This window comes from Ixodes scapularis, unplaced genomic scaffold, assembly GCF_016920785.2.
Source record: "Ixodes scapularis isolate PalLabHiFi unplaced genomic scaffold, ASM1692078v2 PGA_scaffold2__306_contigs__length_199485367, whole genome shotgun sequence".
Taxonomy (NCBI): domain Eukaryota; kingdom Metazoa; phylum Arthropoda; class Arachnida; order Ixodida; family Ixodidae; genus Ixodes; species Ixodes scapularis.
In genome coordinates, this window is record NW_024609857.1 from 65,898,159 (window position 1) to 65,911,150 (window position 12,992).

The window sequence follows — 12,992 nt, forward strand, 5'->3', positions numbered from 1 at the left end:
ATGTATTAGAACGCCCGTATATTGGTAGCATTTCGTTTTAGCACAAGTAGGTCACCTTCAGGACGTAAGAAAGTGAATCTGAAACTGATTATGCCGGGAACATGTGAACTCTCATCTTCGGTGTTAAATGGCAGATTTGCTTTGAAATATATTTGAATATTTTCTGCAGACTTTTTGTTAATGCTTTCGTTTCAAAATGTTTTTGAGATAAAACATCCTACAACCAGCTTATTTATTACTGTCAAGACACATATAGAAGTGCACGGAACCTAATTTGAAACGAAAAACACAAAACACAAACACACGCACACACAGAAAAAAAAAAATAAAACAACACCCCGTTTTACTAGACAACGAGTGAACAGACGTCTCAGTCAGGCTTATAATCCTACGTAATTTAGATAAAAAATAAATATCGTGGGAAGGTCACGAACTCGAGTCCTTAAACAGGTATTTCTAGACCACTGTTGTATCTTGCCTAATTTCTCTGCCAAGAATTTGCCTCATCCGACTTTGTTGGTTCAGACAGCTGCTCTAGACAGCGTAAAGAATTTCGACCTTGCGATTGAATCCGAAAGTGACGTGCTTTCACATTTGAGCATCGGCGAAGGGACTAGCACGCCAGAAGATTGTTCCGCGACGAACTAGTGGCTTGACCAGCTGCTGGTTTGCGTGCAGCAAGCCCGCCCCGTTGCGCCTCGGTCAACATGTCCGCGCCCTTGGTGTGGTCGGACGAGCACAGTTTGGGCATTCGGCGCTTTGGTGGTTCATGTCACTTTCACCTGAGTGGTTCATCAGCTCGCGTCAGAGACAGAATGACCTCAGAGTTCGCCGTAGTGGTTGCGTCCATCGTCTTGCTCCTCGTGGGGCTTCTGCTACACGTCGGAGACTCTGCACCGGGCAGACCTTCTGTTTCTGAGATCTGTGCCCAGCAGAAGCCCTTGGTTTGGAATCACGGACTTCGCCATGCTGAATGTAAGTTTCTCACACATGTTGCGTTCCAACAGGATGCGTAGTCACACATAATTGAATAGAAAGGACTAGAAAAAGACATCTCATGAGTCTGAAAACGACATTAAAAGTGCGGTTGTTACAATTGGGTTTTTGAAGGACCCAAAGAAACTGAGTCTTTTTGAGAAACATAAATCGTCCTTCTGAAACTTCCCTAAAAGTTTAGTTTCGTAGTTTCGCATTAAAATACATATCATTCCCACTGTAAGAACCCTCAAGCTATTGGTCGAGTTTAACTGGCCGTGTTGACCATAGTCTATGTCTTGCTAAAGATTATCCTAATACGTTTCACAAGTTACATATCATCTATAGATTATCATATAAATGCTAGTTGGCTGTGTGTATTGCGCAGTGTCCTAATTCAACTTTGGTTATAGAGTATAACTCATATTAAAAAGCCCTAGAATTAACGTAACATATTACATTAATAATTTGGTCATCCATGCAAATAAAACACTGATATTGATATTAACTATGTGATGTATCACTTTTTCCTTCGCAAAATTAATTTCCCGGCCGTCGATACGTTTTTCAGCATTTAGTCCGGAGTCGAGAGACAGACTCCTCAAATGCTTTGGAACCACTGCAGCAAACGGACAGCGGGTAAGCTCTCGACTACCTAACTTAAGATTTTTCGCCGATCCTATGCCTCCAACCAAGTCTGCACCGGAGTAGAATACGCTGCGGCTTTAGTGGCCAGAAAGAAAAGTCAGAGTTTCGGCGCCGCCGAAGCGCGCGCTGCTATTGCCGTGTGTGAATGAGAAAGAACTGCCAATCCTGTCAGCATAACTATAAGAAACCGTAGCAAGAAAGAACGGGACTCTGTTTCTGTGGTGTTTCGCTGAAGACACGTGGAAGTGCGATAGCATTGCTCGTGCTCTATGAAAACTTTGCCTTCATAAAAGGCGATGCCCTGATTAAGCACCGTATACGTTGCCCACACCTCGCCTTCAGCAGCACTCGTTCTATTTTACGACAGAAGGTCGCCTTGCTTCTCGCCTTGCATCTCTGTCCCTTGCCCTGCTTCTCTATCCCTTTATAAACAACATCCTCTCTCTGCTCAGGCGTCTTTTTGGTACGTTTAACACGGTCATACTCAACGCACCGCCGAAACTGTGCTCGGTTATTTGCTCTTCAGTTCGTTTCCTACTCTTGCAATGCATTGCAAAGACCGTGGCATATTCAGTGAGCGGATCGTTCCTCGATCCGCGTATGCACGCAATAAGAAGAGGACGGCTTAAGTACAGGGCGTGTCACTGCAGGTGCGAACACGACTTCGGTGCTTTTTCGAATTTTAGTTCGAAAAGGTACTGGCGCGCCTAGACATTCACCACCAAGGTTAGCACGTCATCTATAGACTTCACTCTCAGAAAAAAGAGGTATATTCTTACACCCCTTTTCCCATATAAGACACCCAAAAACTTCAGTTCGATGTACAGCGCGCTGACGTCAAACCGACGGTACCATCGTTCACCAGCGGCTTGATAACCGATGGGTACAACTTATTGAAGTTAAATGTGCGTGTTACTGACTACAAGAAAAACATTATCGGGGTTCTCTTAACCCGAAACCAAAACCCTCAGTATTTTTTTCCTTCTGCAGTATTTGATACGTACTTCAACTGTTTAATAAGTTATTATCGCACCGATATGAAGCTTCTCTTAAAACTACTGGTAGATGTGGCACCGATTAGTACGAGTAAACCATCTTATCAAGTTTATTGCTTCCGTAGCAGACAACTTCTGACTTCCAGACAGTAGCTGGCTTTATACAGCCAATCTAGCGGGCACAATTAATCTTAAAACAAAATTAAAAAAGACATCCAACGAAATCACCCAAGTGAAGATAGGTGAAGACCATTCTTTGAAAAACGAACTGCTCGTGGTTTTGATTGCACAAATATTGCAAAATTGGTACTAAGGAAATCAAACTACTCTTGCTATTGGCGTGCACTAAATTCCCTCGTTTCTTGAGAATAAGGTAGTACCAGTTTCGCAAGCAGCAAATTCTGCGTGAAAAGTTAGGCACATTTTTTTTTCATGTGTGTACAAGCTCTGACGTATTCTCTTCTATAAAACGCTGTCACATGACCTACTCGGAGGCTTTTATTTAATCAAAAGAGCCGCCCCTTTCTTATTTCTCCAGTGAAACTGATGCTTGATAATACCGACGCTTGAATATGGCTGTGTTCTGTGGGACCCGCAACAAGCGTTTCTTGCCGCTAAAATAGAAAAAAATTCAAAACCGTGCTGCAAAGTTTGTATCGGTAACGTACAATAGAACATCCAGTGTAACAGAAATTAAACGTGAGATCGGTTCGAAATTACTGCATTTAAAAAGAAAGAAATTTCGTCTTAAGTTTTTTTTAGTAACTTAACTAGAATTGATAAATATAAATATCTTAAATTGCCAAAATATTTTTCAACCCGAGTTGATCATTGTAATAAGATCAAAGAAATATTTTCCCGAACTGATTATAGAAAAATCCTAATTTTCCCTCTTACAATAACGGATTGGAATACATTGCCTGCATCAGCATTCACTGCAGATGGCGTAAGATATTTTTTTTTAATTATCCTAAATTTTAACATTGAAGAGATTGTGTTTTATTTATCCCAATTTATTGCATTGTGCCTTGTATATATGCTCGTGATTATGTGTTTATTTTCTGTTTCCCCGCTGTAATGCTTCGGCGCTGCAGGTTGTTTCTGTAAATAAACCCTTATAATACGTTTGGTCGGACGCTCTTGTCGATGACTCTTTCTGTGTTGTAGCGTAATCTTTAGACTTGACGGTAGCTAGCGCTGCGCAGTTCTTCCAATGGCAGGCAGCCTTGAGTGCATTATAACCAGCTGGCATCAGCCAGGCGGTGCCAGCAGAGTGAGCGTCCAAGGTTGTATACCCTGTCTCAGAGCACTCTATGCTGGGAGAGTTTGGCATTGTTTAGAAGAGGCCGACAATGCAGCAACTACATCTGAAAGTAAGGCAACCAGGAGGTGGCTACTTGCCTTAGCCATTTTGTGTTATCGAATTCCAAACCCGCTTTGAATTAGGCACGCAAGCTGTGCGGTGACCCGCCATTCTAATGAAAGTGTTTATCGCTAATGTAAGTGTTTTTGGCGCTGCACAGGTAGTCATAAGCTGAAACTTACTTATCTGCTACGATTTATTAAGATTAGATAACCTTAAACTTATTCTTCTTTTGTGAACAGGGACTTTTGAATACTTTGATTATTAGGACTCAAAAATGACCAAGATGCAGTGCTGTCACGAGCGCCATCTAGAGGAGGCGATGCGAACCCTTGCGCTCAATCACCAGATTAATTTTTTGTTTGAGAAAACCAAAATTTTTGTTTAAAATGAAAATACAAAAAATTGTGTTTACAAAACAAATACTAACCGCGCATTTGGTCTAGCGCGCGTAAGTAGAGTGGCCAAAAGCAAAATCAAGTTTGTATTATCGTAATGTCCGCTTCTTTTAGCGGGCGACAGGCTCCGCCCATCGGCCAATCTCTCCCAGTATATAGGGAGAGATTGACTTGTTGTCTTGTCTTGTAAATTGGCAAAGGGTGACCGATAAGCCCCACATTGTGTGCAGACAGCTTCAATATGCGCTACGTATTGGAGCGCAACGCAGACATATGCATGATGCAGCGAAAAGCTTTATGCTTATTCGCATTAAAATCACTCCGGTGATATGTGGTGATGTTCCGATAGGCCCGCCAGGGCCGTAGCTTCCGCCGTACTGGCATGTTATGTGATCACGGCTTCCTGGCCTATCCGGTATTTCTTGCTTCAGACAGTAGGCTAAGCGGCGCCACCAGAGTAATAGCTCACGTTTGAACAATGCAGCCGCCACTCCCAGGCATACCCAATATTTCTTGCTTCAGTCGCAAGATAGTGCCTAGCCCAACAGCATTGCAGGTTGCCTATAACATCGCACTAAGAAAAAACCGTAAACAATTAAGTTTTGCGGATATTAGCAGCCATGTAGGCAGCCGACATGACAGAAGCAGTACGTAACAAAACGGAGCCCTTTGATAAGCCAGTTTTTTTATCTATCGCGACTAGACCATTTTGTCTGCGTGTAATCAATGCGCTGAACCGACGTCTTTCTGACTGCTAGACGAAATCGCGCTATGCTACCTATGGATGGGCCGATAAGGTCATATCTTGAAAAATAATGTGGTGCAAAACACACACCAAAGGGTTCTTCGAGGTATCTGGGGCCAACGTTTTGTGACCTAGGATGAAAAAATCGATACCTAATTTATCGACGAGCGAAAAAAGCGACGAATTTTGCCCGTCGTGCGTTCGTTCTTCGCGTGGTGTCAGAAGAGTGCCTGTTGCCCCAAGGACAAAGCGAATGCGCCGCTGGGCGAATTTCTTCGCTTTTTCGCCGTATATTCAGTCCACGGAGTGCTTGCTGCCTTAATCCCCGAGTCCCACTAGAGCGACAAACAGAAACAACCCACACCGACAAACCTCAAGTCCTTGCAGCGTGCACGCGAAGGCATCTTTGGCGGGCTTGCAATCCCTCATGCTTACGTCACGGTCACCGAGAGACTGAAAGCCTGCCAAAAGTACCAGAACGTGCGTGTGCACGTGTTTGAGGTTGTTCGGTGTCGGTTGTTTCTGTCTGTCGCTCTAGTGGGACACGGAGGCGAGCTATGGTTTTGTCTGCGAAGAGAAGCGAACTACGGCATTTGTCTGCTACAAACCGTCATTCGCAGAAAAATATAAGTCAACAGAACACCGCACGTAATCGGCTAACAAACCAAAAAAAACAATTCGATTGTCTGCTCGTGAGATTAAACGCAGGTTGAAATAGCGTTCCTCTAATATAACCGACCTCACCAGCTAGCTTTACTACGCCACTGCTCTCACACTGCATCGAGGGAAGTTCAGTCTTTCTGAACGTCTGACAACCTCGCTGGAGCTCTGCGCGTGTAGAGCACGAGACAGCACGAACCGCTTCGTGCACGGCAGCCGGCCTCCTGAGAACCAAAGTTATGTCGATGTCCCGCATGCGCCGAGCGCTTGGTGAGATCAGTCTCTTCACGTTGAAAGCGATTGACAAGCTGTACTTCCTTTACAAATTGGAAGTCGTCATGGTGCCGTACACAAGCTGGCATCAACAAATGCTCAGGACATACGCTTCAAAGAAATAGAAATCTCTCCCTCTATAGGTGTGCTTGTGAGAGGTTCTCACAAAAATACTGCCCGATCGTGGACAAGCGAATGGACAAAAATTCTTCTTCTCGGTCGATTACAAGCGCGCGGTGGGAACCAGCGACACGACGACCAATCAGAAGCCGGGAACGTTCTCGCTCTCACCTAAACCAAAATCGGACCCCTAGACTCTGTTCCACACTGAAGTATACATTTCCGTTAATGTTTATAAAACTCTCCCCTATTGCATGCACCGCAAATTAGAGAAACTGCTTTATCGAATCCAGTTGTTATATAGAAAAGCTCCTTTAATGAGACTTCTTAAAGTTTACCTAAAAAAGGCTTTCACTGTTCGTAAAACTGTCATATTATTGTGGCTCTGGTGCTCCTTTTAGTTTAAGAGTTTTTTTTTTTTTTTTTGAACTACAAAGAGCATTTAATATTTATCAGTAGTACATCATGTTTTCGGTAAATACCAATAAAGCCTGGAAAGCAACCCCCGAGCCTCTCTTATCAAAATTGGGGATAGGCGAAAGCTGTCCTTGGATAAGGTAGAGGAAAGCAAGCTTAACCCCTCTCTCTCCTTGAATATATTAGAGGGCCTCTGTCTCAACACGTAGAATCAGACACAAGAGCAATTCTGGGCGAAGACTTCAACTTACCCGATATTGATTGGCCTAATTTTTTATCCCGTACCGTGGATGGCGCGCACGATCAGGAACTTTTATATATTGCCCTTATTTTTTATTTGTGCCAAATTGTAGGTGATTACGCGTAAGTATAAGGGCATGTGCGCTTTTCCTATTTTACCTCTCCCCCTCTCTTCCCCCAATCTGTTGAAGTGCCCGAATGTATGTAGAGGGCGCTGCAGTCGAACAAAAGGGCGTCGCCCGGAGAGCGTCTATCTGAATGCCGTATACAGGGGGTAAAAGGGGGAGTAGGACGCAGCAAATCCTGGACGCTCACATCGGCGGTTTCGAGAGGAAGAACAAGAAAGAGAGCGACACAAGAGCGGAGAAAGAAAGTCGACAAATGTTAGGCGCGTTCGTTTTGCCCCGACGCGTAGAAGCTGCTCGAGCACTTGTCAACTTAATTTTTATACAGTGGGCCATTCGGGTGTTTTTCTGCAAAGTAAACAAGAAAAGAGCACGGTCCTGCAGTAGATGTTTTACTGCTTCTCCGTGTATATTAGGGCGTCGCCAGCGACATGGGCCCATCGGGACCGCCAAATGTGTCCGCCGATATCCGCGTCTATGCACCGCAGTTCCCAAGCGACCCCAGTGCATGGGACCATTCCCCCCAGATAAGGGGCCTCCAAAGCCCAGCCCGTGGGCCAGATTCGCCCCGCGAAAGCCTTCCCACACGCCACTGGCCGCGGTTATTCCAATGAAACCCGGCACACGGCAGGCTTTCAGCACACCCGCTGCTAGCGGTGCAAAAAGAATGATGCGTAACAAAATGGTGCTTCCACAGGCTCCAAATGCGCAAACTAAGATACCAGAAAGACCAAGAAAAACTGCATTGTAACGCGGGTGCTCTCTCCATATTATTGATTGAGGATTGTCATCACCAGCATTACCATCCTTAGTTCTTTAGTCGCCTACTTTATGTCTATGTAACTATGATAAAATTTCACTGCGCTTACTTTCCTCTGTCAGAAATATTGCATATTGACAGAATGAGATCTATCAATCTCACTACTAATTTGCACTGCGCCAATGTGCTAAATTTTATATGCGATTTGGTTCATGACTGGTGAGTTTTCTTGGCCAAAAGTGTTGTGTAATATCATAATTAGCTAAATATAAAATTTCAAATAAAATGATATGTATTCATCCACCTTAGGGTCGAACTTTTAATGCTTAATGGAACATTCATTTATGCTTTTAAATGCTCATCTAGGTTTATTTATTTGGTCTTTCTTTGTTTATTATTACTTTTTTTTTTCAAAGCCCTCGAGCCTGTGGCCGATCGCTAGTACGGAGCCTTTAGCCAAAACGTTTGTAGACATCTGCTCTAGAATATTATATTAACTCTGTGGCTATAGATTCACTACCATCGCGGGACTACTGGGGCACAATATCTTGAGGAATAATGGTACTTTGTAAATATTCAGTTGTGTATATTTTATCGAAACATTGACGATTGGGTATTTCTTTTAGAAAGATGCAGTGATGGACGGTTTGCGCTTGGAAGCTCTCCAAGCAATACTTCCCAAGGGCACGCCCAGGGACAAGCTGAGCCAGACGGCATGCGTTCTCATGATGGCGCCCACGGATGGAACCAGCGAGATCGTCAAGAGGAAGGCGATCGTAAGTTAAGAAATTAAAATAAGTTATATCTATTCACCATATATAAACATTGTAGGAGCTGAAGGAAAAAATCTGTTCAATCAGCATCTGCTCCTCAGACTATACCTACAGGTTCACAGCAGTGGTGGAGGAAAGAAATATAAACGAATAAAATATCAAGGGGTTTTTATTTCACTTTTGTGGTCGTGATATCTAGGAATGAAAATAAATTTAGTGTTCCCATAAAACGAACCATGAAGCGATAATTGATTCGAATTTTCCCAATTGCCTATCGGCTATCGCTACCTGAGGGAAGTGAAGTACCCCGGGAGAGTAGGGAGCCAGAAAGCTGATTCTTGCTATAAAATTTCCAAATCTAAAGATGAATATATTGTGTCTCTTATACACAAATTGGGCGGTCATTTTATTCTCATCCTTTGCTGCGCCACTTCGGCCTAATCAAGCTCACAAATCGGATACAAGCCCGACGTCCTCATTCGGGCTGCACTCGGTAACAATCAATGCGTCTGCTAATGTTCAGGTTTACGTTCTTTGCCTTAGAGCAGTAACCATGACCAGTGTACAGCATGTTTTATAAGAACTTCTGCTTTAGGCACGTGAGAGCTAGAAACATTAGTAGCGGTAGTCGGAGGGATACACCTGACAGCTTTAAACGAAAACTCCAAGGTGAACGGGAAAAAAAATAATAAAAGAGAACAAGATGTAAAAAAGTGAGACAACCGAGCGTCTTGTCTTATCTTTTATTTCTTGTACTCAACGTCGTGTTTCTGTAAAAATGATTAGTTACCAGACATTGTTTTTTATGTTGGTATCCAACAACTTGCTTTGGACACGCGCCAAGGCGCGTAACCAGAGGAGCAGGCGCCGTTTTGACACAATCTCTAACGACATGCAGGGTGAGGCCGTAAAGACCAGCGCGATTGACACGCTCCGCAGAATAATAATTCTGATTGTACATGCCTGAACTGGGAAAGGAAACGCTCTTTCGCAAAACTTGTATACTCCTTTTTTTGTTTTTTTAGGGTTTAAACCAGAAATGGGGAAATATTAAAAAATGAGGCAGAGACAGCGGTCATGCATTTTCTGTTTAATACCGGATGCCCGTCGTTTGCGCACTAGTCACCGTTAATAAATTTTTCGTTCAAATTATTACTTGTCTCAATTATCCTGCTTGTTGCCAGACTCTACAGGGCGGTATCAGTGTTTTTTTGTGTGTTCAGCAAGCCACCCTGGAGCGAGCTCACAAACAACTGAGCTGACTATGACTTTAGCAGCACACTTCCCCGGCTTATACTTGGGCCACTTCGGCGCAAGCTTGTGCCTGACTTGAGCCGGGTTGGCTCTAGCTCGCGTCCGTCGGGCCCAAGCCTAGGCCGAGGAAGTTTGCTACTTAGGGAGCAGGCTTGTATATACGTTTACTGTTTCCTGTCGTCCTCGGTCACGTGGGCTCCGTATCTGGTATGCGGGACGAACTAAACTCAAAATATTTCAACTTGTAATATGCGATAAAATATTGGTGAGGCAAAACAAGCATGTGTGACAACCACGGATTCTTCGTAAACACCGTTCAGCGGCGTAAAGAGGTGAAAACGATGTACCACCGCATACCAGATGTGACGACATTCAAGATGCCTGCACCCTTGCGGGAAAAGTGTATAGTGCATAAAAATACACGGCCGCGGTATTTGCTTCATTTTTAATATTCTCCACCTCTGAGGTGTGCTCTAAAAGAGACGTACAACTTCTTTTGAAACGACGTTCGCGTGCCCAGTTTCAAGTATGACCGTTTGGAATTCAAATTAGGCAAGGCGTGTCAAGCGTGCTGGTCTTTACAGCCTCACCATGTAGGTGCATGACTGACTGCCCGTTTCGCAATTCAGTCGAGGATGCAAGCCGCCTGCATTTTTGTTTAAAAAGGCAGCTCCAAGGGTCCGTTTGCGGCTTCGCCGGTGTCGCCGTCGCCGTCGGCCTAACCGCGCGTTGCATTATGGGACGTGTCCCATAATGACGCCACATGTGACGTCACGTGTGACGTCACTAGGGTCACGAGTGACGTCACGAAGGTCATGACGAAGGTCATGAGCTTCACGAGTGACGTCACGTGGGAAAAGGGAGGGAGGGAGGGGGAGGAGGACGAGGAGGAGGAGGGGCATACCCTTCTTTCCGTACCCTTCCTTCGCCTCCTCAAGAGCTGCGCTCTAATCCGGCGTTACAGAGAGTTGTAAACGTCTTTGATTTTTTTTATTTCATAAATTATGTTATTTTTTTAACACCTAACGTACCGAGACGATACTTTTGTTTCCCTTTCAGTGCGTTACTGAATGAACATTTGTCGGTACCCTTTGCTTAAAATAACACACGAACGGTTTAGCTATAACGCGTGCAAGTTCGCCTGCTCCTTCGCCCTCTCTATGTTGCCCTTTGATAGGCGTGCTCCCTCCTTGCGTTCCGCTTCGCCATAACGCATTTTGGAACGCTTGCTCGCCTTATGTAGTCACCGGCAACTCAAGGAATACAGTGTGTGGCTGAATATGCTGACGCCTCGTGCCTTCTTGACTTGTCCGGAATTCTCATCGTCTAACACCGCAATCTCATTGGCTGCGGGGTGGGGGTCAGACGCTTGTGATTCGCCAAGTTCTTAGCTTTATAAGCTGTTACTGTCCCCCATGGAGGTAAGAAGCTTCTGAAGGCGACATGAGGCCAGCAGAGGTGAAAACAGAAGTGTGCGCCTTGGTGTGTCAAAACAGCTGTGGGTTTAGTCATCGTTTGGGGAATTTCTCTACCCACTTCTGACTTCACTTCTGGCAACGTCATGTCGCCTCCAGAAGGTGCCTACCTCCATGCTGTCCACACTCTAGAGAACTCTCGCACATCTGCTTTTTTCAAAGCACTGGGAAGAACCAATGGATACAATCTATGCAAGAAAATCGGCGGATGGCGAGACTGACAATGTTTTCGGACCTAAAAAGACCCTCTTGGCTGCGTTACTAAGCATGGCATGTTACGTGCCAAGCATGAAATGACACTAACCAGTGTCATTTCGTGGTCAGTGTCACAGCGCAGACTTTTGTTTTAGATTGAAACATATTTTTGGCTTCCCCTTTCGCCGAGCTCCTTCCGTAGATAGCAGCTACTGATTCTTTCTTCCTAGTGCTTTGCGGGAAATTTGATGCGCATAATCTTTTTGTAGTGTAAAGGAACTTTACCGTTTTGACGTATTTTTTATTCAGATTTTACGCCTGCGCTGGCGCATCTTGTCAGTCTTTTTTTGTTATAAATATTGCTTCATGATTACTTTTTAACAACGATTTGCCAATATCATTTTTGAAAAGCTTTAATGGCCCCAAACAAACCGCGCCATAGCATTTAGGGTTGATCAAAATCCATTGTCAGCCTCTTACGCCTGTAAGCAGAAGGTTTTTGAGTATTTATTATTTTTACGGTTTCCTTTTTGAATGTCATTTCCGGACAAAGTCCTTCGAGTATCTGCTGAAATTTCTTAGCTTAGAATCGTTTTTTACCTAATTGTAATGTATGTGTTAAGTGCAGTTTTGCTTGCGAAAGTTGCATCGCTCTGATTATAAACCTTGCTAAAATGTTCAGGCAAAAAATTCTCATGCGTTCTGTTTTTTGGGGTTCTGTGCAGATGATGAGCTGCGTACAGAAAGAGCTGTCGGCGAAAGGAATTGACACGGTGAGAGTCGCCGGCATTTTATATCTCACGTTCGGGCGTGAAAGATACTCTTTGCAATACGATAACCTGTTGGACGCGAGTGACTAGGACATCAGCAGCGTAATTATAATCGTTCTAGTGATTATGCAACTGACATCCTTCTGTGTAATGAAGTGTTCAATCTGAATAAGAAAAAACACCCTGAAACTGAAAAAAAAAGGACTGACTGTGTTTGGCGACAGAAATAATAAAACAAGCTCCGGACGAGGAGTGTTTTTGCTACGTTCAACAACCATCAGGTCGTTTGCGCCCTAACCTTCTGCTGAACTGTGTTAGACGGTCGTGCTATACGTTAATAAAGAAATTATAAATTTGATATTGAATTCAATTTACAAGTACACCGTTACTTTTTCTGAGTTCTGGCGTGTACCCTGAATTTATGAATTAATGTCATATGAATATGGTTAAACTTTTTAATTGGGTGGTGGCGTACGCCGCTTTGTCAGTGCTCCAGGATGTCTTAATGGCTGGATTTAATGCGAAATAAGTTACGATCGAGTATTACGAATAAGCGAAGCATTTATGTAATTGAGCCTTTTGAAATTTTAGTATATTTAACCATTCACGAGAAGTGTCATTTTTTATTATTGGGCTCTGTCGAATATTCGTCACACGATTGGTATATATCGATGTTTAGTTGTGATATAACTTGCCAAACCATTAGCTCTTCTTTTACTCTCATTTTGGTTTGTTTTGAAGGATTTTTGGTGTAAATCTTATCTACATTTTGTGTGCTGTAAAGTGTAGGGCGCAAATGTTTTACC

At 43.8% G+C, this 12,992-nt stretch overlaps 1 protein-coding gene across 1 annotated transcript in view; it reads left to right on the forward strand.

Moving 5' to 3' along the window:
- The first annotated feature begins 815 nt into the window (after positions 1 to 815).
- LOC121047713 overlaps positions 816 to 12,992 on the forward strand; it is a 76,716-nt gene continuing 64,539 nt past the window's right edge. Inside the window, exons 1-4 of the mRNA XM_040503180.2 lie at positions 816 to 975; positions 1,547 to 1,614; positions 8,346 to 8,495; positions 12,142 to 12,189. Of these exons, the coding sequence (XP_040359114.2) occupies positions 816 to 975; positions 1,547 to 1,614; positions 8,346 to 8,495; positions 12,142 to 12,189 (426 nt within the window). The remainder of the gene's footprint in view (positions 976 to 1,546; positions 1,615 to 8,345; positions 8,496 to 12,141; positions 12,190 to 12,992) is intronic.